Raw genomic sequence first — 23,474 nt, 5'->3', positions numbered from 1 at the left:
GCTCTACCCACACCCTCCAAGGAAGGACACTCGACTTGTGGTCCCTGAAGGCCCCCCTCGTTAGGCCCCCCACAAGCCCCCTTGCAGCACCACCCCTTCCAGGACCCCCACCCATCAACCCCCAATCTTCTGGAGGCCCTGCAAACACCCTCTCAACCCTCCTTTCATGGGCATGGCCTCCCTCGGAGACCCCCAGGTGGTCAAGGATAGTGCAGGGCAGCACCCATTCCTCCCCCTGGTACCTGGGCACCCATGCACTGCACCCTGGCATCCGGGCAGTGCTCCTGCCAGCTTGGTGGTGCCAAGGTGCCCACGTTCCAGGGGGAGGACCGCGTGCCGCTGTGCACTATCCTTGACCACCCAGGGGTCTCCGATTGCCCGGGAGACCCTCGGGTGCTGCCCCGCCTGGTCCATGTTCTTGTGGACCAGCATTGATCGGCACCCGACTGCAGCCTCCCTGGGGAGGTCGGTGAATCAAGGGAGGCCGGTAGATCCTGGGTAAATAGGCCTCAAATAGGTTTAAGCGTGCGTCGTTTGATCCTGCCCTTTTTGGGAGGAGTTCCGATTTGGGTGAATCCCGTGAGGCGCGGAGGCTGCCAGGAAGCCCACGGGAGGGCTGTCCCAGGATTCACCAGTCAAGTATGCTGTCGCGCGAGCACAATGATGCCAGAGAATTGCAGCCATTGTCTGCTGATTATCATATTGCTGCCTGTGACTACATTGGGATAGCCTGAGAACGAGAAAAGCGCAATAGAAAAGTGTGTTCTTTTTGGTTTAATAAATTACTCCTTTCTGGCACTAGGAGGCAGCAGACCCAACGGAAGGTTGTAAATATCTCTGATTGTGTGTTCCTTTTTAGGAGTCTAAAGGTGTGATGGAATGGAGACTATTTTCCCAGTGCTTTCGATGCAGGAATCTGTGTTGCTTTATCCTGTTCCTGGCAGCTGTTTTTATCCTCCATGACGAAATGGGAATTGAGAAAGTCAAGAGCACGGTAAGAGGACATCAAAATAATACAACAATGATCTTCCCGGTGAATCCGCAAGGAGGAGGGGCAGAGCTGGAGGGAATGCCATTTAAACAGGTCCAACACAAATTCCGCTATCTAGGGATCCAAACAAAACAACTGGGCGGCAACTGCTGAGAGGGTAAATGTGGTGAATGTATTCACCTAATGCATGAGCTGCCTGTATAATAATGTGACCTCTTGTGACCTATGACCTGGAAGTGATGATATGGGCTACTTCCAGGTACTGTACAGGAACCCCGGTGGGCTCTGCCTCTGCTCCGCCCTCACCGGGGCCATATATAGACCGGCCACCTGTGGGTGGCACTCATCTGTACAGCTGACTCTGGCTAGGTGACTTCATGGTTAATAAAGCCTAATGTTCATTCACTCTCAGTCTCTCAGTGAATTGACGGTATCACAGTAAGGTAGTTGATAAAAGAGCCAGAAGCCGAGTGGGTGCTTATGAAATGAAATGAAATGAAAATCGCTTATTGTCACGAGTAGGCTTCAATGAAGTTACTGTGAAAAGCCCCTAGTCGCCACATTCCGGCGCCTGTCCGGGGAGGCTGGTACGGGAATCGAACCGTGCTGCTGGCCTGCTTGGTCTGCTTTAAAAGCCAGCGATTTAGCCAAGTGAGCTAAACCAGAGGGCTTCTGCAGGGGGACCTCCCTCCGGACCCTGGCCACTGCAGCATTCCTATCTCCACCAAACAAATACTCAACAAGCCCTGTGGTGGGTCGTGGAACCAACTGCGACAGCACTTCGGGCTAACCAAAATGTCCATTAAGGCCCCCCATCTGCAATAACCACAGGATCACACCCGCAATAATGGATGCCACCTTCAAAAGGTGGAGACGGGATGGAGGAACGTTGACAGTTAGGGGATTCTACACAGGCACAGACTGAGAATACCCAAGGAACTAACAGAGACGTTCAAGCTGACAGGCGGGAATGAACTAAGACACATGCAGGTCAAAAACCTCTTATGTAGGGCAACGAGGACATACCCATGACCACCGCAACAGCTGGGGAATCCTGCTCGACTGGCGATCGGCAGCACCACGCAAACCTGCAGACTGGCTGTCCGACCTAACGGAATTTCTCCAGATGGAGACAATCAAATTTGCCATACAGGGGTCGGAAGAATGTTTCCACAAAACGTGAGGGCCATTCACTCAGTGGTTCCAAAACCTGTTTGCAGCCAGTAAACCAGAGGGAGCTGAAAGCCACAACACAATAACGTATGCCAATGAAAGGGGTAGGGGGAGGGTGGGGAGGGAACAGTGAAACATAGAACCCAAGCAAGATCAGCAAGCAAACAGCAAAATACATGGCATCAGCAATCGCACAAGAACAGAAAACAGGAGCTGAAGAGGAAAGAGGGCACGCCAGATAACCAGAAGGGGAAGGGGGGTCGCGAACCCATTGGAGAGCACAAAACAAGAAGCTGCAATCAATGTATAGCCAAACACAACCGATGTGAATGCAATTCTTCCTTTTCTTTTTCTTCTTTACTGTTGTAATGTTTTATTTTGCAGTATTATTACTTTATTATTTCACTCCTGATATCTTTCAATGTACGTTCACAATTGCTTTTGTCTTGTATAGCTTAAAAATACTCAATAAAAAAAACTTTTTCAAAATAACACAACAAAAGAGGCAGCGCAGCTCACCTCCAAAATAATTAAAGGTAGGAAAGCAAAATCTGAAATTAAAATTAAAAAATGAAGAGTTTTACCAGCAATTTCTGTTTTCAGATCTGAAATCAAAGCAGTGATAATTGAAAATGCACAACAGGTCAGTCAGCACGTGGAAAGAGAAAAGCGAGTCAGCGCATCGTGCGTAGTTGTAATTAAGGGTGGAGAGAAAATTAACTTGCATTAATCCGTCATGGCCGAGTGGGCAGCACTCTCGCTGCTGAATCAGAAGGTTGTGGGTTCAAATCCCAGGAACTGAATACAAAATCAAGGCTGTCTTTTGTATGCAACATCAAACCAAGTCCTTGCCCGCCCTCTCAGAAGGATGCGAAAGATTCAATGACACTATTTCAAAGAACAGGGAATTTATCCTCGATGCCCTGGCCAATATTCGTCCCTCAACCAACCTCGGAAATACAAATTGCTCATTAGCGCGATGCTGTTTGGGGAGCTTGCTGTGCACAAATTGAGAAACCACTAGAAATGCTCAGCATCTGTGGGGAGAGAAGCAGAGTTAACATTATAGGTCTATGATATTTCATCAGAACTGGAAAACTTTAGATTTATAATAGGTTATAAGCAAGTAACAGGCCCATGGAAAGGATGGAGAGAAGTGAGAACAAAAGGGAAGGTCCGTGATAGGGTGGAAGGCAGGATGAATTAAATGAGGGGAAAAAAAAGAAAAGCTTGCATTGATATAGTACCTTTCATGACCTCCAAACGTCCAAAGCATTTACAACCAATGACATATTGTTGTGGAAGTCTAGTGGCACAGTGGTAGTGTCACTATCACTGGACCAGATGCTCCAGGTTCAAGTTCAACACCAGGAACTGTTGGTCATGGGAGGAGAGTTCATAATGTGGTTCAAAGGGCTGATAATCAGCTTGGGAAACCTTTCCCCACTATTCCCCAAAGAGAAAAGAGTGTGTGTGAAGATATGCTGAAAAAAATACTGTTGTCATGTGAGAAATATGGCAGCCAATAGTCACACAGCCAGCTCCCACAACCAGTAATGTGATAATGACCAGATAATCTCTTTAGTGATGGGGATTGAAGGATTAAATGCTGACCAGGACACTGGGGAAAAATTCTCCCACTCTTCTTCAAAATAGTGCACTGGGATTTTCTTTTACATTCACCTGTGTGGGCATCAGTTTAACATTTGATCCAAAAGATGGCACCTCCAACAGTGCAACACTCCCTCAGCAGAGTCTCAGCCTGGAATTTTGTGCTTGAGTTCTGGAGTGGGACTTGAACTCACAACGGAGACGAGAGTGCTACCTACAGAGTCACAACTGATGAGCGAAATCATGAAAGGCGTGATTCTGCAAGGCAAAAGCAGATGTTAATGGGAGAGTAAAGAAACAAAATGTGTGCCTAGTAGGCGGTGAAAATAACAACAAATATTAACAGCTGCTGTCTGACAAGTTGGGAGCAGCAGTTATAATCTTAAACTTTTTAACTCAACGTTGACAGAAAGCTGTAACATGCCTCATGAAAACATGGATTTTTCCCTACAAGTTACTCATTATCCTGATTGGACAGCCATTCCTTCACTGCCCCCGAGTCGAAATCCTGGTACTTCCCTCCCTAACAACAGTGTGGGTGTACGTACATTACAGGGACTGCATTGGTTCAAGATGGCGACTCACTACCACCTTCTCAGGGACAATTGGCCCTGCCAGCAATGCCCACATGCCAAGAATGATTTAAAAACTCACCCTGCCACTTACCGCCCCCCGGGCTTCAAGCTTACCTTCCAAGACTGCCCATAACTCATAAAAACATAAGAAATAGGAGCTAGAAGAGGTCATTTGGCCCCTCAAGTGTTCAATAACATTGTGGCTGATCTATTTTGACAATGCCTTCCTTATTATCCCCATTTCCCTCATTCCCTTAGTAGCCAAAAATCTAATCCACCTCAGCTTCAAAAATGCTCAAAAACTGGGCATCCACGGTTCTTTGGTAGAAAATTCCTACGATTCACAACCATCTGAGTGAAGAAATTTCTCCTCATCTACCATCTAAATGCCCGACATCCTGAGGCCGGGACAGTAAATTCCCAACCAGGGGAAACATCTTATCAACAACAAGGATGTTGAGAAATCACCCAGATAATGAATGATTCCGAGGTAATCATCATGAAGAGATTTGTGTGTCCCTGTCCTGTGATTTAATCCTTTAATCCCTCAAAAGGAAGTTCTTTGCAACTTCCTATTTCTCTATTTTAGCTCTTCAGACGTTGGGATTTTGGTAATGTGTGCAAACGACATTATCAGTAATTGCTGAAATCTGACTCGGCCAAATGGTCACAGTGACATATGATGGCTTGTCTGATATCCAATCTTCAATTCTTCCCGACAACAGCTGGAGGCTGTTATGTGACCAATCAACATGTGGGGGATTATTCAGGTGCAGGTGCAATTGCAGAATGTAACAGCCCATTATGTAGAGGGATTATCTTTCCTTTGGTCGTCTCAACCACGCGCTGATCACCAGAGGCTGTTTGAACTCCAGTGTCTGAATAGACATCCAAAACATTGTTTGTAGCTTGCACCTTTATAAGCACTAACACCAAGAAGACACATTTAAGTGGAATGTAAAAGCAAAAGACCGCAGGAGCTGGAAATCTGGCGTAATATCAGAAATGAAAACTCTGTTCACGCTATAGAAAACAATTAAAAATATCAGAGAGAATAGTGATTTAAAAAACCTCTACAACATGCATAATCTCAATTTTAAAACTATGCAAGAAACAACTTAAAGCTTGAATTTCATCGGTTCAGTCCAATTTCTAATCCATAGCCTGTTCACAGGGCAAGTAACAGATGAAACCTTGAAACAATGTTCTTCCTCATAGTAAATTCTAGGGAATTCCAAGGAGGCAGGTGATGGGCATGCTGTGAGCCCATTTACATGTCTGGACATGATACAGCACCAGAATACGCTAATGGCAGAAGCGCAGTGATATATCAGAATGAGTTATTCCAGCACAGCCCTGTTACTGCCACTTGGGTTAACATCCTTCAGGCAACAAGCCTGGTAATTATCCAGAGCAAGTCGGAGCTTGACATGTAGCCCCAGGATGCAGTCAATTAAAGAAAAATATCCAATCCAATTCTCTTCCTGCACCTAGTGATGTGCTAGCTAGTTATTTCCATGGCTAGTTATTCATGGAACAGGTCTGTCACCAGAGGTTGAGGGGAGCCACTCCACATCGGGCTTGGCCGACCAGGAGTCTCTCATCCTCTTATTGCCAGCCATTGGCATGTTAGGAGGATTTACAGGTTGACACTCAACTTGTTTGGCCAAGTTTTGAGTGTACCTTCCTTGGCCATTAAGTCCTGAGCTTCAGGAGGTTGGGTCACCATAAGATCTCCTTAAAGAAAAAAATAATAATTAAAATACTTTAACTCTAAAAGGATGTATTAAAACACATGGGTGCAAACATATGGGTACACCGCTTACAATTTCACCTCGCAGTCTCACACACAATCCTGACTTTGGAAATACATCCCATTTCTTCATCATCCGGGTTCAAATTCCTGGAGCTCCCTTCCCAGCTGCACTGTTGGTGAATCCGCACCAGATGAACAGAAGTGGTTTAAGGAGACGACTCACAATTACCTTCTCAAAGACTATTAGGAATGTGCAACAAATGCTGGCCAAGCCCTCAATGCCCACACCCCATGAACAAATTTAAAAATCTACACAATTCACTATGTTCAGAAAACTGAACATATCTTGCTGCATGAAGCCACATAAAAACATAGCGGGGGGTGCGGGGAGCCTGTTCTTCCCACCAATGTCTGTCTTTTTAGAAAACTCTTGCAGTCCAATTATGTCTTCCACTCCTGATCCACCACCATCAAAGGCAGCCACACCCTTGGTAACAATATAATTAATGTCTGACTCAATCCGAACAACATCACAGGAGATGGGGTAGCGAAGATATAAATGTTTTGCAATTGCTAGTATCAGCTCAAATTGGTCTAAAGTTTGGGAGAATTTTAAGTGCCAGTGATTTAAACCCAAAGATCACTTCCACTCGGTCAAGGTTCAGTTCACACGGGTTGGGTCCTGCCTGTAACAATATATATATATATTGTAAGGAATACAAAGGGTTAACAATTTCTTACCACCAGATAGAGATAAGGAGCAGTCATATAAATATCATTTGACTCCTGGGATTCTGGAAGGAAGTGCTTAGGCGTGAGATAGATTAGTAGCATAGTATAGAGTTCTGTAGTTAGAGATATCGTAGAGTTTAATTTAATAACTTATACCTTGTGACTTGTTCGAATCTTTTTTAAGTAGTGTAAATAAATCCGATTTGTTCATTTACTTAGCTGGATGTTCTTTGTTCAACACTACATTCTCAAGACATCCTGATAGACACAACAGAGAACATCACACTGCCCTCAAAAGCGGTCATGCCCCCAGGCCCACATTGCGAGATTTTGCTGATTCCACTGATTAACAAAGGATCTTGAAATTACGCTCATTTTTGTCCAGGTACTAGTGGGAACATATTCACAGTTGAAGTAAAGGCAGAAAATGCTGGAAATACATCGGGGGGGGTCTGGCAACACCTACGGAGAGAGTAGCAGAATTAACATTTCAGGTCTGGTTCTAATGGTCACAGATCTGAAACATGTTTCTCCCTCCACACAAGCTGCCTGACCTGCTGAATATTTCCAGCATTCTCGTGTTTTTATTTCAGGTTTCTAGTGTCTGCATGTTGCCATGTCAAAATCTTGGGCTTCATAAGTAGAGGTATTGAATACAAAAGTAGGGAAGTTACCTTCTTAAGAGGGTGTAGAGGACATTTACCAGGATGGTTTCAGGAATGAGGGATTTGAGCCATCAGGTTGGTTTGGAGAAGCTGGAGTTGTACCCTTGGGACAAAGGAGATTGAGGAGAGATTTGTTAGAAGTGTACAAGAGTATGGCAGATTTAGATAAAGAAGGCAGTGAAATGTAGTTTTCATTAGTTGATGGTACAAAGGGATTTATTAGGAGGTACATATTTAAGGCTTTGAGCAGGAGTTCCAGGTGGATGCAAGGAAGAAACTTCTGCTGCAGAGTGGTAATGACCTCAAATTCATTGCTTATGAGGGCGATGGAAACGGAAAAGAAAAATGATTTCAAAAGGAAATCGTTCAGGCACGGTGATAGAGCAGGGGAATGGGCCGAACAGGATTGTTCTACGGAGAGCCGGACAGGACTTGATGGGCTGACTGGCCTCCTTCTGGTTTAGCTCACTCGGCTAAATCGCTGGCTTTTAAAGCAGGCCAGCAGCACGGTTCGATTCCCGTACCAGCCTCCCCGGACAGGCGCCGGAATGTGGCGACTAGGGGCTTTTCACAGTAACTTATAGGGGCTGGTTTAGCTCACTGGGCTAAATCGCTGGCTTTTGAAGCAGACCAAGCAGGCCAGCAGCACGATTCAATTCCCGTACCAGCCTCCCCGGACAGGCGCCGGAATGTGGCGACTAGGGGCTTTTCACAGTAACTTCATTGAAGCCTACTGGTGACAATAAGCGATTTTCATTTCATTTCATTTCATTTTCATATGCCCAGAACCTCCAATCTGGGTGGGAATCTCTATTTCCAACACAGATCAGACAATGTGTTACCTACTTTTCTCCCTACGATTTTCAGGCCTGTCTTCAAGGGAGGATGGTTCCAAACTCGGGTAGTGCAGCAATCCTAGCAGGGAGCCTCAGAGAGATACGGCATGGTAGCACAATGGTTAGCACAGTTGCTTCACTGTGCCAGGGTCCCAGGTTCGATTCCTGGCTTGGGTCACCGTCTGTGCAGAGTCTGCATGCTCTCCCTGTGTCAGCGTGGGTTTCCTCCGGGTGTTCCGGTTTCCTCCCACAAGTCCCTACAGACGTGCTTGTTAGGTGGATTGGACATTCTGAATTCTCTCTCTGTGTACCCGAACAGGCGCTGGCATATGGCGACGAGGGGCTTTTCACAGTAACTTCATTGCAGTGTTAATGTAAGACTACTTGTGACAATAATAAAGATTATTATTATTATATGGCATTATCCGCCGTATTCCAATACTTTTGAACGTTCCAAAGCTATTTTGAGAAGCTGTGAGAGAAGGGAAGTGTGTGAGGGAATAGGAGGTAAAGTGGCAGCTGGGTGAGGGAGTAAGCTGTCCGAGGGGTAGCCTGCTTGTGTAGTGGTTGGGGGGGGGGGGTCTGCTGGTCAGGATGGTAGTCAGCCTGTGGGGAATTTGTTACAGTTGGAGGGTTAGTCAGGTTAGTAGTTGGTGGGGTGGGGTTAGGAGTTCCACTGGGAGTCATGAAGGTATTGGCGGTGTAGTTCCCCAGCAGTTAGAGCTGTTCTTTTATTTTTAAAAAAATATTTGCTGATCTCCTTTTTCATATTTTCTCCCAAATTTACATCCAACAATAAACAATAATCAGTAACGAATGTAATGTCAATCCCCATATCAACAACAATCCCATCCTCCCACCAAACCCCAGACATTGGCCCGCATGTTAACATAAATAAATGACAAACGGGAATCAGGAATCACCCATAGTCACCATTAACACACAGTCCCCCTTCCCCCAACCCTCCCAGCCCCCAACACCCCTAATGTTCGATGTCATCCAATTCCCGAAAATGCATAATGAATAACACCCATGAATTGTAGAACCCCTCCATCCTTCCCCTCAGTTCAAATTTGACCTTTTCAAGCATTAAGAATTCTGGCAGATCCCCCGCAAGGCCAGGGCACAGGGTGGAGAGGTTGATCTCCACCGTAACAGGATCCGCCTTCAGGCGATCAACGATGCGAAGGCTACAACATCTGCCTCCACGCCCGTTTCCAACCTCGACTGGTCCGACACCCCGAATATGGCCTCCCGAGGGCCTGGGTCCAGTTTCACTTGCACCACTTTAGAGATTACCCTAAACACCTCCTTCCAGTAATCCTCTGGCATTGGACAGGACCAAAACATATGAATGTGGTTTGCGGGGCACCCCCGCAATGTTCACACTCATCTTGTACCCCCTCAAAGAGCCGGCTCATCCTCGCCCTTGTAAGGTGCGCTCTATACACTACCTTCAGCTGTATCAGCCCCAACCTCACACATGTGGTGGAGGCGAGCTATTGTTTAACTTTTCCTGGGTAACTATATTGGAAAATGTCAACCGTCCAAAGTCTCTAACTCAAAGTTGGGGGCATTTCTGGAGGGTTCTGGATACCCATCAGACACCCAGACCTTCGGGACTTCCACTGCAGCACATGTTGTGGGGGTGAGGGGGTGCCTCTGGGGTATGATCACGTGGCGTTCTGGACCTGATGCACTAAGAAACAAACTGGTATACACCAACAAAACTATTTGAAATTTCAGTGTAGTATTTTTGTTTTAAAGTCATTCCCAGTGATCTAAAGTGAAATTATTCACAAGGTGGACTGTTTACCCTAGTTGTTGATAACCTGTTTTCAGGTTACCTTTCTTAAACATATCAAGAATTTTTATTTTAAATCGAGGAAAAAGAAAGTGGTTGTGTTCCGTTTTGATACTGTCCGATGCTGCTGGTTCATGGATGATTTTATTGATTGCATCCAAAGCAGAAGCTACGCAGCCTTTGTGTTTAGCGTGAATTCAACTGACAGGCCAAGTTATGTGCAGCTTCACCTTCACAACAGATCGTAATAGGAAGAATGTCAAAGCCATAGAAACAGCACACAAGAAATTTATCCAGATGATCTCAAGGAGGAGAGATTTTAGTAAGGAGGAGAAAATATTTTGTTTCTCTATAACCGAGAAGTTCAAGAGGTTTAAAAGACAAAGAGCAAAGGTAGACGAATGTCATTCTTCAAAAGGGGGTTTTAATCAATTGGAAGCTGCACAGACTCAATGATGGCAAAACCTCTGAGATGAGAGGGCTACCAGTAACCAAGGACATTGTTCAGTAATAACCATAATAATATGTGTCCTTTCTCTGAATTATATCCTCTATATTTAGATTTAGACTTTCTTTGTAATCTCCCCGCCCTCTGCTTTACATCCAATTATTGCACACCTTCCATTTTAATTGCTCAACATTGCATTCAGTTTCCTGGTCCCAAAGCTCTGGAATTCTCCTCGCCGCACCTCTCCATCTCACTCTCCTCCCTTAAGACGCTCCTTAAAATCCAGCTTTGGGTCACCTCAAAATATCTCCTTTGGTGACTTGGTGTCAAACTCTGCGAAACATCTGGGAACGTTTTATTACGTTAAAGGTGCTGCATAAATTCAGAGAATGGACACAGATATTGTTGTTGGATACACCGCTGATTCTGTGAGATGGTGGTTTGGTGGTATTGCCACTGGGATAGTAATCCAGAGACCCAGGGTAATGCTCTGGGACCCAGGTTCGAATCCCGCCATGGCACATGGTGAAATTTGAATTCGATAAAAATCTGGAATTAAAAGTCTAATAATGACCATGAAACCATCGTCGATTGTCATAAAAACCCATCTAGTTCACGTATATCCTTTAGGGAAGGAAATCTGCAGTCCTTACCTGGTCTGGCCTACATGTGATTCCAGATCCACAGCAATGTGGTTGACTCTGAAATGACCCAGCAAGCCACTCAGTTCAAGGGCAATTAGGGATGGGGGTGCCAGCAATGCCCACACCCTGTGAAAGGATAATAAAAATTTGAAGGGATAGAACATAGAACATAGAACAGTACAGCACAGAACAGGCCCTTCGGCCCTCGATGTTGTGAAAAAGGATGGATAATCACCGGTGATGGCGCCCACTGTTCTTCCTGATGTGCACCTTCTGCTGTGGGGGTGAGGAATGGTTCTTTGACCTTCTTGTGCATTTAAATATGTACACAGAACACTCTGTGACTGATATTTCCTCACCATCCCCATCCCAAAGAATCATATGTCAGGCCCCTTTTAAAAATAACAAAAGGACAAGTTTGCCTACTCCCAACTTCAGTTTCAGGGTGGCACTATCGCCATTACCCCCACGCCTGCTCTTCGAAGCAAAGGAGATTTAATAGCGGTGTACAAAATTATGACAGGTTTGCATAAGGTAGACGGATGGTACCAGGACTAGAGGACACAGATTTAAGGTTTGTGGCGAGGGAGGGGGGAGAGGAGTTGTGAGGGGAAGCTCTCTATGTAGCGAGTGTTAATGTCCTGGCACTCGCACCCATGAGAGTGATGAAAGAAGAGACGATCCATGATTTAAGAAGCAAATTGGATTACACTGGAGGGAAAAAAACCCTGTGGGGCTACAGGGATGTAGTGTGGGGAGTGTGACTGATTGGTTTGCTCTGCAGAGAGGCATACTGCCTTTTTCCATACTGTAAATGACTCCTCATCGCAATGATTGTAATGGCAGATGTACCGCGGTGGACCAAGCAGTAAACATGGCGAGCATGTTTTTCAGCCTGTCTGTGTGTGCTAAGGGGGAGCTCCACTCCTCACACAGAAGCGGCTGCTCACTGCTTGTCGAAAAGTGGCTATGGGGGGCGGGGGGGGGGGGGGGGGGGGGGGGGGTGGGGGGGGAGGGTGTGTTTTTCATCTCATCTAGAAGATGGAGCCTCTGGCAGTGCAATGCTCCAACAGCACCACTGGGGTGTCAGCCTAGGGGGAGGAAGTGGCGGAGTGGTATTGCCGCTGGACTAGTAATCCAGAAACCCAAGGCAACGCTTTGACCCTGCTTCGAATCCCGCCAGGTTGATGAATTTTGAATTTCATGAAAAAAAAGAATTTGGAATTAAAAGTCTAAGAATGAAGTCCAACCATGAAACCATTGTCATGGGCAGCGCAGTGGTTAGCACTGCTGCCTCAGGGCACTGAGGGCCCGCGTTTGATCCCGGCCCCAGGTCACTGTCCGTGTGGGGTTTGCACATCTCCCCGTGTCCGTTTGGGTCTCACCCCCCACAACTCAAAAAGATGTGCAGGGTAGGTTAATTGCCCCTTAATTGGAAAAAAATAATTGGGTACTCTAAATTTTAAAAAAAATGAAATAATTGTTGGCATAAAAACCCATCTCGTTCATGAAAGTTCTTCAGGGGAGGAAATCTGTTGTCTTTACCTGGTCAGCCCTACATGTGACTCCAGATCCACAGCAATGTGGTTGACTCTTAATTGCCCTCAGGGATGGGCAAGAAATTATGGCCCAGCTAGCGACGCCTGCATCCCATGAATGAATAAAAAACATTAAATTTAAATAATTGCTCTGCTGATGAACTGCTGTTGAAGGTCCATTTCATTGTCAAGAAAAATGCATTTAAAAAAAAATGCATTTTATTCAAACTTGTATCTCTAGCCACCTGGGGTGGCCACGTCCCGATTCCAAAATGGACATTCGCAAAGAATACAGGGAAAATTGGACAGTACTAGGAAGACAAGCAGGTGCAAGGTTTGCCTGTGGATTGGAACTTGCAGGTCCCAGACAGAACTGATACTACAAGCCATTAGCATAGTAATGAGCTATCTCCGGGGACAAAAGAGAAACATTTAAACAATCGGTACCAGGGCAGACTCCCCGGCGCCAGTGGAGACTAAAACAAAGGCAGGCCAACGGTCACCTAGGGCCCGCCCAGTGATCGAGGAACGGCCCCTTTATTGGAGAGAATCGATACAAATGATTGGGACATGGTCCAATTAATTGGGACCAAGTTCAGAAACTGGGCAGCACGGTAGCATGGTGGGGGCAGCACGGTAGCATGGTGGTTAGCATAAATGCTTCACAGCTCCAGGGTCCCAGGTTCGATTCCCAGCTGGGTCACTGTCTGTGTGGAGTCTGCACGTCCTCCCCGTGTGTGCGTGGGTTTCCTCCGGGTGCTCCGGTTTCCTCCCACAGTCCAAAGATGTGCGGGTTAGGTGGATTGGCCATGATAAATTGCCCGTAGTGTCCTAAACAAAGTAAGGTTAAGGGGGAGTTGTTGGGTTACGGGTATAGGGTGGATACGTGGGTTTGAGTAGGGTGGTCATTGCTCGGCACAACATCGAGGGCTGAAGGGCCTGTTCTGTGCTGTACTGTTCTATGTTCTATGTTCTAAAGGCGCGAAACCCTTTGGGGTATAAAACAGAGTCTCCAAGGTCAGAGCGCTCTCTCAAGAACTCTTGAACTCTTCATCTTCACCTTGGCTTTTGGCTCTCAGCGAAGAGAGGCCCGCCAAGCACCAGCCAAGTAAGTCTAAGGTCAACGCACGCTACGAGATAGGCGCTCCTAGCTACTATTCCATACCAGTTCGAAGCCAGCAGTATCAAAACCGGACAACGGCCATTGTTCCTCTGACTGAGTGGGCGCCCGAAGCTAAGTATAGGCTTTTAGTAGTAGTTGTACTTTAGTGAGTAGAGTTTGTGCATGAGCAATAATTGACCCTGTGTGTAAATAAATGTGCATTGATTTCAAACTTACTAACTGGTGTATCGAGTCTTTGATCAGTATTCGGTTTTGAACCTTGTGGTGGTATCAGAAAGATACCTGGCGACTCTTGAGCAAAGGTAATTAAAACAGAGCAAATTAAGGAAAAGCATAACGAGCAACATATCAAAGTAGGTTACAGCAAATAAACCCCCGGGAAACATTCTTCCCAACAATCAACCATACAGTTTGGACAGATTTTTCTCCTTTTTCACCCCCCCACCCCCACCTGCCCATCGCCCACCCCCCACCCCCTCACCCCCCTGCGATGAACAGCTCCTCAAACACAGTCACAAACATCCCCACCTTTTCTCAAACTCCCCTGCTGAGCCCCCGAACTCATACTTGATCTTCTCTAACCGCAGAAAGTCATACAGGTTACCCAACCATGCTGCTACCCCCGGTGGCGATGCTGACCGCCACTCTAGAAAAATCTGTCGCCGTGCAATCAGAGAGGCGATGGCTAAGACATCGGCCTTCCTCCTCTCCATGAGCTCCAGCTTCTCTGAAACCCCAAGTATCCCCACCAAAGGGTCCGGGTCCACTCCCTCCTCCACTATCCTGGCTAAGACTGCGAACACTCCTGCCCAGAATCTTCCCAATTTTTCACAACCCCAAAACATATGCACATGATTCGCTGGACCCTGCCCACACCTCTCACACTTATCTGCTAACCTCTGAAAGAGCCCACTCATTCTCACCCGAGTCATATGCACCCTGTGCACCACCTTAAACTGTATCAGGCTCGTCCTTGCACAAGAGGAGGTCCCGTTTACCCTTCGCAATGCCTCACTCCATACGCCCCGATTGATCTCCATTCCCAACTTCGCTTCCCATTTCTCCTTGATATTTACCACCCGCTAGCCTCTCTGCTCCGCAGCCACTTATTTATAGCCCCAATTCTTCCCACCCCTTCCACATCTGGAAGCAGCAGTCGCTCCAGCAGGGTGTATCCCGGCAATCTGGGGAACCCCTTCCAGACCTTTCGTGCAAATAAGCTGTAGATACCTGAACTCTCTACCCCTCGGCAGCTCTACCCTCTCCCTTAGCCCCTCCAAACTGGCGAACCCTTCCTCCAAATACAAATCCCTCACCTTGACCAGCCCCACTTCCCTCCACCTCCTATATACACTATCCATCCTCCCCCGGCTCAAACCCTTGATTCTCGCACAGCGGCGTTAGCACCGACATCCCTTCCACCCTAAAATGCCTCCTCAGCTGATTCCATATCTTCACCGTGGACTGCACCACTGGGCTCCCTGAATACCTACTCGGAGCCATTGGCAATGCTGCCGTCAGCATAGCCCTCAAACTAGACCCCTTACAAGATTCCTCCTCCATCCTAACCCACTCTGCCCCTTCTCCTTCCCACCACCACCGCACCTTGTCCACATTCGCCGCCCAATAATAATGAAGCAAGTTTGGCAACGCCAACCCCCCCTGCTATCTCTGCCTCTGTAGCAGGGTCCTCCCCACCCTCGGCACCTTCCCCGCCCATACAAAGTCAGAGATGATTGTATCCACTTTCCGACAAAAGACCTTTGGTATAATGATCGGGAAAGTCTGAAAGATAAACAAGAACCTCGGCAGAATATTCATTTTCACCACTTGGACCCTCCCTGTCAGCGTTAAGTGCAGTGTATCCCACCTCTTAAGATCCTCCCTGGCCCCCTCCACCAGCTTCGTTAAGTTCCACTTATGGAGCCCTGTCCATTCCCTCGCTACCTGAATCCCCAGATACCTAAACCTATCCCTCTCTACCGTAAATAGCATCCCCCCTAAATTAGCCCGCTGTGCCAGCTCATTCACCAGGACTACCTCGCTTTTCCCTACATTCAGCTTGTATCCCGAGAACCCTCCAAACTTCCCCAACAAGCCCATAATCCTTCCCATACTCTCCAACGGGTCCGAAACACACAGCAAGAGGTCATCAGCATAGAGTGACACCCGATGCTCCCTCTGTCCCCTCATTATCCCCTGCCTCTGCTGACCCCTTGAGAGCCATCGCCAATGGCTCTATGGCAACGCAAACAGCAGCGGCAACAGTGGCTCGTATCCCTGTGTAAGTCAAAGCTTCGTGAGCTCATATCATTCGTCCTCACCCTCGCTCTTGGCACCACATACAGCAACTGCACCCATGTCACAAATCTCGGCCCAAACCGAAACCTTCCCAAAACTTCGAACAAGTACCGCCACCCGATCAAAGGCTTTCTCCGGGCCCATGGACATCCGCCAACAACCCCGAGTCAAACCTCCACCCCGGCCTCTGCTCTCATCCCGTACTGAACCGAATATCCAGCCAGTGGGGTGCATGGTCCGAGATAACTATCCCCGCATACTCTGCCCCCTCCACCCCAACCAAAATCTCCCGACTCATGTCAAAGTAATCAATCCTCGAATACACCTTATAGACGTGTGAAAAGAAGGAATACTCCCCCCTGGGTTCTGAAGGCCCCGTGGATCCATCATACCCACCGTCTCCATAAACCCCCCCCCACGCCCCCCCAGCTCCCTTGCCATTCATACCCTACCCATCGACCTGGGCTTGATCTATCCACCCTCGGCTCCAGGACACAGTTAAAATCTCCTCCCATGATCAACTGGCACGTGGCCAAATCCGGGATTGCTGCCAGCAACCCCCTCATAAAACCCACATCATCCCAATTTGGGGCATACACATTTACCAACACTACCGGTGCCCCTTCCAGTACCCCACTCACAATCACATATATCGCACCTGGATCCCTCAGCTCCTTCACACTCACGAATGCCATTTTTTGCTCACAAATTGGGCAAGAAAAACAACAGACTTGAGGGTTGGGAACCATTTAGAGTTCAGCAAAGGAGGACTGAGAGATTAATTAAGAAGTGGAAAATAGAGTACGAGTGTAAGCTTGAAGGGAACATAAAAACGGACTCTAAAAGCTTCTGTAGGTATGTGAAGAGAAAACGATTGGTGAAGACAAACATTGGTCCATCACAGTCAGAAACAGGGGAATTTATAATTGGGAACAAAGCGTTGGCTAACCAACTAAATACATACTTTGTTTCTACCGTCACAACGGAGGACACAAATAACATACCAGGAAAGTTGGGCGACACAGGGTTTACTGAGAGAGGACCTGAAGGAGATCAGTTTTAGTAGAGAAATAGTATTGGGGAAATTGATGAGATTGAAGGCTGATAAATCCCCAGCATCTGATGATCTACATCCCAGAGTACTTAAGGAAGTGGCCATAGAAATAGTGTATGTGTTGGTGATCATCTTCCAAGATTCTATTGACTCTGGAACAGTTTCTACAGATTAGAGGGTAGATAATGCAACCCCAGTATTTAAAACGGGAGTCAGAGAGAAGACAAGGAATTATAGACCAGTAAGCCTGCCGTTGGTAGTGGGGGAAATTCTAGACTCCATTATCAATGGTTTGATATCAGAACACTTGAAAAACAGTGGCAGGATTGGACAGTCAGCATAGATTTATAAAAGGGAAATCATGCTTGACCAATCTACTGGAATTCTTCGAGGATATAACCAGTAGAGTTGATGAGGGGGAGCCAGTGGATGTGGTTTATTTGGATTTTCAGAAGGCTTTCGACAAAGTCCCACATAAGAGATTGGCGTGTAAAATTAAAGCACATGGGATTCGGGGTAGTGTATTGAGATGGATAGAAAATTGGTTGGCAGACAGGGAACAAAGAGAAGATATAAACCGGTATTTTTCTGAAAAGTAGACAGTGACTAGTGCAGTACCGCAGGGAAGGGAACTAGTACGCCAGCTAGTCACAATATATATTAATGCTTTAGATGAGGGAACAAATTGCAATTCATTTGCAGATGACACAAAGTTGGATGTGAGAGTGAGCAGGATGCAGAAATGCTTCAGTGTGATCGAGACAAGTTGAATGAGTGGGAAAATGAATGGCAGATGGAGTATAATTTGGATAAATGTGAGGTTATCCATTTTAGTAGCAACAACGGGAAGGCAGATTATTATCTGAATGGCCATAAAGTAGGCAAGGGGACTATGCAATGGGTTTCCTCATACACCAATCGCTAAAGATAAGGATGCAGATGCAGCAGGTGGTAAAGATGTCAAATGGTATGTTGGCCTTCATAGCGAGAGGATTCGAGTACAGGGGCAGGGGTGGCTTGCTGCAATTATACAGGGCCTTGGTGAGACCACACCTGGAAAATTGGGTGCAATTTAAGTGTGGCAGCAAGCGGGAATTGCCACGAGCTTCCAGGCGCTCGGCCCAGCGAGGCCGGCAATGCTATTCAGCATTAATTGGTCCACACAACAAGGCCTCGCGGTCTTCTCACTGCAAATAAAGGCTCACCTGCTGATTCGCCAGGACCTCACTCGTCAGCCCTCTATTAACAAGTTCAGGCAGCACTTAAGCTGCATTTGCCTACCCAACCCCAGCCAGCTCGCAACAATGGTGCCGAGGAGACCAGGGATGCTGACCTGGGGAGGCTCCTAGATGCGGTGGAGGCCATTCGGGATACCCTGTTCCCCCAAGGGTCCCGGAGAGTCAGCCACAAGGCAGTCAATGCCTATGATGGCCCTGGCGGGCGTCCTATGGCGAATCTGGGGCCGGAGGGCCCCGGCTCACTTGTCGGCAGCACATGCACAGCTGTGCTGCCCTGTTCCCTGTGCTGACCTCGAGACGTGGCCTCATTAGAGGGGTGAAACTCGGAGGAGCTGGTGGATACCGTCGTCACTCCATGGGATGGGTCTGAGTTGGCACTCAGCGCCCTCTCCTCCCGGTCAGTGCCCATAGGGAACTGCGGTTCACCTTGGGATGGAGGGACAGCTGGTTCAGGCCCCGGCTGCCCCTGCAGCATCTGGCTCTGCCAGCCCTGGCAGTTCCCCATGGTCTATACCCATCGATACCCTCAGCGATGCTCCTCAGTGACTGAGACAAGCCCTGCAGTGCCTCAGCCATACCCACCTGAGACTGGGACAGGCTCCTCATGGCCTGAACCATGTCCATCTGAAAGTGGGACATGTCCCGCAGAACCTCAGCAAGGTAGCCCTGGTACTGGATGACCTCCCCCCACCGTGTCAGACATTCCGCTGAGACCCTCAACCATGGCCGTCACCGACTGCACGACGCCTTGGGACACCGTCCAATCTGGTGCTCACCAGATTGTGTTCCGAAGCCTGTCCACTAGCATTTCCCACCGAGGTGCGTGTATCTGCATTGGTGGAGGGTGGGGATGACATCTGTGCCGCAACTATAACAAAGGCCAGTGTTCCAACAACATATCCGTTTACTTACATAACGGAAAAGCCCGCAGACATGGCTCACAGCACACAAGTCGAAGCCCAGGGACCTACAGAATACAAATACAGGTTGAAAAACCGGGTTTTAAACTCCCGCCGCTTGCTTCCGTTTGGGCCATGTCGCCCACGGGGAGATCTATTGATGATCCCCTGTGTCCTTCGTGGCCATCATAACAATTTCAAACAAATAAACAAAATCTAATTTACCCCAGTAAATGATTAATGGTTAGGGTGTCAGTTGTGCCACAATTGGTAGCAGTCTTGCCTTAGTCATAGGGTATCATGTTGACACACAGTGTTATTTGTATTTCTTGACTGTGAACAATTGAACAGCGCCACCTTTCTTTCTGGCAGCTGCCTGAATTGACGATGTCATTAACAGTTCATGCAATCAGGCAGCATTTGCACATGTGTTTAGCACAGGGCTAAATCGCTGGCTTTGAAAGCAGCCTGAGGCAGGCCAGCAGCGCGGGTTCAATTCCCGTACCAGCCTCCCCGAACAGGCGCTGGAATGTGGCGACTAGGGGCTTTTCACAGTAACTTGATTTGAAGCCTATTTGTGACAAAAAGTGATTTTCATTTCATTTCATTTCATGTGCCAGCTTGCACCACCTAGTGGTTGGATTGCGTTGGCGTCAGATCCAACCAGAAGTAACAAAACAATTAGAGATGGTGAGCAAAGTGTTGAAAGGTGGGAGGTGATCCAGGATAGCATCCAACCGAAATGGTGTCTTATTACTGGAAACATAAATTGGTAGTTATTCCTTTTGCTGTTTTTTCTCATTGCCTTCTCCCAATAAGCTGTGTTATTAACACGGGTAGTTGGATATGTTGTGCCAGTGTATGCGATCAGAGAGAGCAACTCTTGTACTGCATGAAGAAGCATTCAGGAACACTGCAATCATTTTAAGACTTGGTAGTAGCCCTGCCGCTGGGAGTCTCTCTAACTATGATTCACAGATGTGTGTGTTCATTTCTCACTCTGGAGACTTTAACCGAGAATCCAGGCTGATACTCTCAATACAGCACTGAGGGCAGACTGCATCGTCAGAGAGGCAGCACTGAGAGCAGACTGCATTGTCAGAGAGGCAGCACTGAGGGCACACTGCATCGTCAGAGAGGCAGCACTGAGAGCAGACTGCATTGTCAGAGAGGCAGCACTGAGAGCACACTGCATCGTCAGAGAGGCAGTACTGAGGGCACACTGCATTGTCAGAGAGGCAGCACTGAGGGCACACTGCATTGTCAGAGAGGCAGCACTGAGGGCACACTGCATTGTCAGGGAGACAGCACTGAGGGCTCACTGCATTGTCAGAGGCAGCACTGAGGGCAGACTGCATTGTGGGAGAGGCAGCACTGAGGACACACTGCATTGTCAGAGAGGCAGCACTGAGAGCACACTGCATTGTCAGAGAGGCAGTACTGAGGGCACACTGCATTGTCAGGCAGTACTGAGGGCACACTGCATTGTCAGAGAGGCAGCACTGAGGACACATTGCATTGTCAGAGGCAGTACTGAGAGCACACTGCATTGTCGGAGAGGCAGCACTGAGAGCACACTGCATTGTCAGAGAGGCAGTACTGAGGGCACACTGCATTGTCAGAGGCAGCACTGAGGGCACACTGCATTGTCAGAGAGGCAGCACTGAGAGCAGACTGCATTGTCAGAGAGGCAGCACTGAGAGCACACTGCATTGTCAGAGAGGCAGTACTGAGAGCACACTGCATTGTCAGAGAGGCAGTACTGAGGGCACACTGCATTGTCGGAGAGGCAGCACTGAGAGCACACTGCATTGTCAGAGAGGCAGCACTGAGGGCACACTGCATTGTCAGAGAGGCAGTACTGAGGGCACACTGCATTGTCAGAGGCAGCACTGAGGGCACACTGCATTGTCAGAGAGGCAGCACTGAGAGCACACTGCATTGTCAGAGAGGCAGTACTGAGGGCAGACTGCATTGTCGGAGAGGCAGCACTGAGGGCACACTGCATTGTCAGAGAGGCAGCACTGAGAGCACACTGCATTGTCAGAGAGGCAGCACTGAGAGCACACTGCATTGTCAGGGAGACAGCACTGAGGGCACACTGCATTGTGGGAGAGGCAGCACTGAGAGCACACTGCATTGTCAGAGAGGCAGCACTGAGAGCACACTGCATTGTCAGAGAGGCAGCACTGAGAGCACACTGCATTGTGGGAGAGGCAGCACTGAGAGCTCACTGCATTGTCAGAGAGGCAGCACTGAGAGCACACTGCATTGTCAGAGAGGCAGCACTGAGGGCTCACTGCATTGTCAGAGAGGCAGCACTGAGAGCACACTGCATTGTCAGAGATGCAGCACTGAGAGCTCACTGCATTGTCAGAGAGGCAGCACTGAGAGCACACTGCAATGTCAGGGAGACAGCACTGAGGACACACTGCATTGTCAGAGAGGCAGCACTGAGGGCACACTGCATTGTCAGAGAGGCAGCACTGAGGGCAGACTGCATTGTCAGAGAGGCCGCACTGAGAGCAGACTGCATTGTCAGAGAGGCAGCACTGAGAGCACACTGCATTGTCAGGGAGACAGCACTGAGGGCACACTGCATTGTCAGAGGCAGCACTGAGGGCAGACTGCATTGTCAGAGAGGCAGCACTGAGAGCACACTGCATTGTCAGAGAGGCAGTACTGAGAGCACACTGCATTGTCGGAGAGGCAGCACTGAGGACACACTGCATTGTCAGAGAGGCAGCACTGAGAGCACACTGCATTGTCAGAGAGGCAGCACTGAGAGCACACTGCATTGTCAGAGAGGCAGCACTGAGGGCTCACTGCATTGTCAGAGGCAGTACTGAGAGCACACTGCATTGTCAGAGGCAGTACTGAGGGCACACTGCATTGTCAGAGAGGCAGCACTGAGAGCACACTGCATTGTCAGGGAGACAGCACTGAGGGCTCACTGCATTGTCAGAGGCAGCACTGAGGGCAGACTGCATTGTCAGAGAGGCAGCACTGAGAGCACACTGCATTGTCAGAGAGGCAGTACTGAGAGCACACTGCATTGTCAGAGAGGCAGCACTGAGGGCACACTGCATTGTCAGAGAGGCAGCACTGAGAGCACACTGCATTGTCAGAGAGGCAGCACTGAGAGCACACTGCATTGTCAGAGAGGCAGCACTGAGGGCACACTGCATTGTCAGAGAGGCAGCACTGAGGGCACACTGCATTGTCAGAGAGGCAGCACTGAGGGCACACTGCATTGTCAGGCAGTACTGAGGGCACACTGCATTGTCAGAGAGGCAGCACTGAGGGCACACTGCATTGTCAGAGAGGCAGTACTGAGGGCACACTGCATTGTCAGAGAGGCAGCACTGAGAGCACACTGCATTGTCAGAGAGGCAGCATTGAGAGCACACTTCATTGTCAGAGAGGCAGTACTGAGGGCAGACTGCATTGTCAGAGAGGCAGCACTGAGGGCACACTGCATTGTCAGGCAGTACTGAGGGCAGACTGCATTGTCAGAGAGGCAGCACTGAGAGCACACTGCATTGTCAGTGAGGCAGCACTGAGGGCACACTGCATTGTCAGTGAGGCAGCACTGAGGGCACACTGCATTGTCAGAGAGGCAGTACTGAGGGCACACTGCATTGTCAGAGAGGCAGCACTGAGAGCACACTGCATTGTCAGAGAGGCAGCACTGAGGGCACACTGCATTGTCAGAGAGGCAGTACTGAGGGCACACTGCATTGTCAGAGAGGCAGCACTGAGAGCACACTGCATTGTCAGAGAGGCAGCATTGAGAGCACACTGCATTGTCAGAGAGGCAGCACTGAGAGCACACTGCATTGTCAGAGAGGCAGCACTGAGAGCACACTGCATTGTCAGAGAGGCAGCATTGAGAGCACACTGCATTGTCAGAGAGGCAGTACTGAGGGCTCACTGCATTGTCGGAGAGGCAGCACTGAGAGCACACTGCATTGTCAGAGAGGCAGTACTGAGGACACACTGCATTGTCAGAGAGGCAGTACTGAGGACACACTGCATTGTCAGAGAGGCAGTACTGAGGACACACTGCATTGTCAGAGAGACAAC

General features: G+C 48.3%; 1 protein-coding gene across 1 annotated transcript in view; it reads left to right on the top strand.

Moving 5' to 3' along the window:
• Nucleotides 1-23,474, top strand: part of LOC119971010 (alpha-1,6-mannosyl-glycoprotein 4-beta-N-acetylglucosaminyltransferase-like) — an 80,750-nt gene that overhangs the window by 40,504 nt on the left and 16,772 nt on the right. Inside the window, 1 exon segment of the mRNA XM_038806127.1 lies at nucleotides 860-994. Within this exon segment, the coding sequence (XP_038662055.1) occupies nucleotides 875-994 (120 nt within the window). The 5' untranslated portion in view covers nucleotides 860-874.

Source organism: Scyliorhinus canicula, chromosome 9, assembly GCF_902713615.1.
Source record: "Scyliorhinus canicula chromosome 9, sScyCan1.1, whole genome shotgun sequence".
Classification (NCBI taxonomy): Eukaryota; Metazoa; Chordata; class Chondrichthyes; order Carcharhiniformes; family Scyliorhinidae; genus Scyliorhinus; species Scyliorhinus canicula.
This window is presented reverse-complemented; position numbering and strand designations above follow the sequence as displayed.